The sequence below is a fragment of the Charadrius vociferus genome, unplaced genomic scaffold (genome assembly GCF_000708025.1).
Source record: "Charadrius vociferus isolate BGI_N301 unplaced genomic scaffold, ASM70802v2 scaffold865, whole genome shotgun sequence".
In the NCBI taxonomy this organism is placed as follows: domain Eukaryota; kingdom Metazoa; phylum Chordata; class Aves; order Charadriiformes; family Charadriidae; genus Charadrius; species Charadrius vociferus.
The window spans coordinates 31,397-36,668 of NW_009648447.1; the positions used below are offsets into that span (position 1 = coordinate 31,397).

A 5,272-nucleotide genomic window follows, 5' to 3' on the forward strand; every position below is an offset into this window, starting at 1 on the left:
AGGAGAAAAAAAGGAAGCCATCTTTATGGGCATTCTTCAAACTGCGGGCATCTGTTGGAGCAAGGGCAAGTCTCATGGCCAAACTCTGCAGTCCTTTCACAGTGTAACTTCCATGAAAAGCAGGGAGGATTTGGCCAGGGATTTAGTCTTGCAAAAATACATGTGAATAACTTAATTTCTAATTAGTAAGCCTGTTAGGTCTTTTGAGATTAGTTTCTGGGTTCACAGTCTGACTGGGAACTGCTGGAGCCTCCTTTAGTTAAAAAGAAAAAAAAAATAGCAGCTCTGTATATTTCTCTCTAAGAACATATAAATTATACTTCCTTCTATTTATAAAATAAAACCACCCCTCCAGCTGTGTATCTAATCAGTAAACATGGCAGCCCATGTGGCATGACTGATTAATATACCCCTCAGACACAGGGAGCAGCATGAGGCAAGGCAACATGCATTACTCAGCACTTGCCATCCTGCCAGAGCCTTGAGGTATTTTCTACGTGATGGATTCCTGTTGCAGCCAGTGGGAGTTCTTACATTGCTTTACAAAGTTTAAAAAAATACAACCCACACACGCACAAAAAGATTTCTCCACTGTCTTGAGACTGATACTCTGCTTGGCCCCGAAATGAAGTAACGCGTGCTTCCCCTTTGGTGTGCCTGGATCTTACCTTCAAATGTGAGAGTAAATGAATGTGGCGGCCACTCACCTCCTGACCTTTTCCCTCTTGCTGCTACTAAAACCAGCTGTAAAGATAGTTTTTGTAACTGGGAAGCTTAATAGCATACCTGATCCAGTGGTAACAACTTTCTGTGAGTATTAACCTGAGATAGATGGAAGTCAGTCCCCTTGGCAGCTGCTATGGCTTTGTTCTCTCTCTGTGTACATACGTGTGCCCCTGTGCGCTAAAGATGTGGGTGTATGCATTCATGTGAATAATGAGGTACTAAGTATTTGGAACATTAAAGCCTTTCTATGTTTTTTTTTTTTTAATCTTAAAAAGTAATTAACAAGAAAAAACCGTGTCTCCGTTGGTGTCTAGGAGCAGCAAAATGTCATGATGACTACTTCCACTCTGGAGGCATTCCCAGCTCCCCTTTCCCCCTAAGTTTTCCTATTACTCTTTCTTGTGTAGTTTGAAACTTCTTTCATGTTCAGGAATTGGCCTTGGGTATCATTGCCTGCTAAACTCTAATCACAGCTTTTCTGTGTTCAGAAGCTGGTACAAGTTACTCGTTTGGTTTTTTTTTTACCCCCCCTCCCTTTCCTCCCTTACAGACTTGTGGTCTGTAGAACCAGGAATCATAATGGGAGGGGGAATGGCTCAGGGGTCCAGATGCAAACTCTGGAGACTTGAGTAACTGTTTTTCACTGCCACGGATTTCCTGGATCATTTGTGGCAGGTGAGTGAGGCCAAGGATCCTCAGTGGAAGATGTATGTATCTATAGAGCTGTAAGGCTCTAGATGCTGGGATTTTTGTGCCTCCCATATCTGTGTGCCATAGGGTCACCTGAGGTAGGGAGCACGAAGGATTGCAAGGTGATCATTTCATATGGTAACAAGGGCCATAAAAACCTTAGACACAAAGGGTGAGGATGTGGTTAAGGATGGAATTGTAGATATTAACCATGTGGATTTCTGTTTTAGGTGCGTTCTCTTCAAGCTACATTTGGAGAATTTGAATCCATGATGAAAATTGCTCAGCAGAAGCAGGAGGTTACTGAGAAGGCTGTTAAACAAGGGGAGACTGAAATAAACCGGATCAGTGAAGTGCTTCAGAAGCTGCAAAATGAAATTTTGAAAGACTTGTCTGACGGCATCCACATGGTAAAGGATGCAAGGGAACGAGACTTCACATCTCTGGAAAACACAGTGGAAGAGAGGCTAACAGAGCTAACCAAGTCTATAAACGATAACATTGCTGTATTCACTGAAGTCCAGAAAAGGAGCCAAGATGAAATCAACAATATGAAAGCAAAGGTTAATTCACTAGAAGAAGTAGATGTGTACAAACATGAAATTAAGGTGCTAAAAGATGCTTTGGATGAGATGCAAGCATCTATGAAAACCAAAGAAAAGGACATAGAGACCCTGAAGAGTACAATAGACTCCATGGAGTCTGATGTGTATACTGAAGTGAAAGAGCTAGTCAACCTCAAACAAGAACATGAGAAATTCAAAGAGGCTGCGGACACTGAACACCTTTCATTAAAAGCTTTACAAGAGAAAGTTCTAAGAGCTGAGGATTCTATTATGCAGCTTCCTGGTGACATTAAAAGACTTGATGAAGATTTACTGCAAGTTAAAGCAGACCTCCACAAATGGGAAGAAAACGACCTCTTCAGGAAAGCATTAGAAACTTTTGGGAAGAACAGTGAAGGACTGGATTCTCGGTTGAGGCACATAGAAGACAGCCTGGAGTCTCTAACCTCTGTTGCTGCTCAGAACAGTGAAAAGTTGCAATCTTTCCTTTCTAAGGAGGCAGAATACGAGAATAAGCTCAGTACCCTAGAACAAAGCATTACTGCTCTTCAGGGGATCTCAGATATGGACATAACTTCAGTGACAGACGTTCTGAAAAATCTTGGTGAAACACAGACCTCGCTGTACAATGATGTGGAAAACTTGAGGAGAAGCATCATTGACCTGCCATCCTCCGGTGCTCTTCAGGATGTCCAGAAACAAATCAGTACTTTGTTGGATCAAGGAAATCTTCAGGCGGGTCAAGCACATTCTCAAAGCTATCTTGAAAAATTTTCTTCTGTGGAAGGCTCTGTAGATGAACTGAGATCTTCTGTCAGCCAGGTTGATTCTGATTTGAAAATGATAAGGACTGCAGTGGATAGTTTAGTCTCCTACTCGGTGAAAATTGAAAATAATGAGAACAACTTGGAGTCTGTGAAGAGCTCAATAGATGACCTGAGGAATGATCTGGAAAGGTTGTTTGTGAAAGTAGAAAAAATACATGAAAAAGTTTAGGCAGCAGTGCTCCTTGTGCAAATAACGGATCAAGGAGAATAGCTTTTGTATGCCCAGTTTTTTACTCTTTTTAAAAGCAATTTGATACCTCCAAAGAGATTAAGAATACTTTAATAATAGAGACAGTTCTGCTTATTTCCTTTATTTCTCTTTTGTGTAGTGTTTTTGGGTTTTTGTTTACTTCTTTTTTTTTTTTTTAATTTTGTTTTAAGAAAACATGAGTTTAGTTGGGGGTTGAGTTTCTACGGGCTCATCTTCTCTGTAAAGTTGTACCGCTGTAACTGTAGTGGTGTAACTAAGGCACTACAGCCTCGTTAGCATGGGCACATATTTAATGGCATGAAGGTGTTTCACACTATGACACTAGATATCCCACACGGAAGGGCTACAGCTGTTCCTGTATAAAAAGCATACTGCTGTACACACTTGAGAATTTTACTGGTATGTTTTGGTTTAAGAAACAAACAAACAAAACTACATCCCTAATCTTAAACTGTTTAGACCAGTAAATTTAAGTCTGGACGAGGTTTGAAGCAACTCATCCATTCCTGCAGTTTGGGACTCAGCCATGTGGTCAGTTTACCAAGTGTCAGTTGAGGTGTAGTATATTTCTGTGAGTCCTTAATCTGCTCCAGGAACCTAATGAGAGGTTAGTTGAACCCCACAAAGGGAAGGTTTGAGGTATGTGGCATTGCTTGGGGCTAAGACCTAAGAGAGGTGTTCCACCATGTGGCTAGAGAGATTCCTTCTTTGTGATCACAGGCTTCCTTCCCAGCATCTTAAGGTGCTGGTGCAGAAGATCAGTGCTTAAAAGGGACATCTGAAGGATGGGATTAGTTTCAAGAGGGTACGGTAATATTTTTGTTGTATTTTTGGGCTGTTTACGTGATGAGGCTGTGTCTTTCCTGGAAAGGCCTAATTTGTCTGTGATACAGGATTTTATGTAAAAATGGTGATGAATTTGAATGAGGAAAGAGAAGGACTGAAATTGCACCTCTCGTGTTCCATGTATAGCAAGCATGCTAACGATAATAGTACACTCCGAAACACGCAAGGGGGAAAATCACCACGAAATCAGCAGAATTGCTTCTAAGGCATATACATTTCCAAGTTTTCACACAGCTGACAGTGACCTGAATTCTTGTTACATATTCAGGACCTGGTGCCTGATTCTTGTCACCATTGTTGTCACCGGATGCCTCCCTGGGGCATGGATAGCAAGGGATCCTTCTAGGAACAGGTTGAGAGTGAGGAAGAACTGTCATCATTCTCTAGATGTTAATTTAAAAAACACTTCCTCGTGGAACTTGCTTGGTTTTCTGTCTTTTTGGAGAGGATTTCTAATATCCCTTCTTTTCAAGTTTACTTTTGAACTTTATCCAAAGATTTGGTAAAAGGGTCTGTGCACGGACACCTTGGAAATAGGGTGTGTGCATCATCCCCACTTCAGCCTGCACTAGCCAGATCCGTGGCTATGTTAGAAGAATAATTCCTAGAAACAGCACCTCCCACAAGTGGTGTGCTTGTGGGAACAGTTCCGAGTTCACCTCGGTAAATAAGATACTGAACCATATCTAGTGTTGTTCCCACTGTAAACAGGAAAGAATTGCTGGCAAAGAAAGGGACCGACAGCATTAAGGTAACTGTTGTCACTGTTGGAACTGCACTGTTCTTTGTTGACTTCTCAAGTTCTTGAACAATGTTGTTTAGGTTACTGTGAAATGAACTGTATGGCTTATTTGCGGTATTTTTAATACATAATAAACATTTGGAATATTCTTTGCACCTTTTCTTGATTGCCGCTTACTTAACGTTGTGCGTCCCAGAGTGCTTCTAGTGGGATACAGGAAAGGGCTTGAGGGAAGAACACGATGTGACCTGTTCTCAGTTTTCTTAGGGGAACGTGGAGGCAGTTCTATCTGTTGTGGTTACAAAGGAACTCTTGAAAACAGGATTTAAGCCAATTCAATGCAGTGCTACTGACCAGAGTGCACAGAAGTCTGAGATGCGAGGTGTGAAATAGGTGATTTATGCATTGAGGAACACCACATCAGACAGGGCCAGCAATGCCTTAGCAAGACTTTCTGCATGCCAGAAGCACGTCCAACAGAAGTAATACACAGAAAGGACCTATCTAGATAATCTCCTGGCTGCTCCTTTTGGATGGCTTTGAACACTGGATTCCAAGGCCCGTATGCCGATATCCTTCATGAAGGATGCCTGGCTTTCAAAACTTTGGGAAAGGGTGATTTCATTTTGCTTACCCGCAAAGATGACTCCAAGCTTGCCACATA

The 5,272-nt window shown here is 41.7% G+C and overlaps 1 protein-coding gene across 1 annotated transcript in view; it reads left to right on the plus strand.

Annotated features, from left to right (window-relative positions):
* Positions 1-2,978, plus strand: part of CKAP4 (cytoskeleton-associated protein 4) — a 5,255-nt gene extending 2,277 nt beyond the window's left edge. Inside the window, exon 2 of the mRNA XM_009885555.1 lies at positions 1,647-2,978. Coding sequence (XP_009883857.1) covers positions 1,647-2,978 — 1,332 coding nt within the window. The remainder of the gene's footprint in view (positions 1-1,646) is intronic.
* Positions 2,979-5,272: the final 2,294 nt, after the last annotated feature.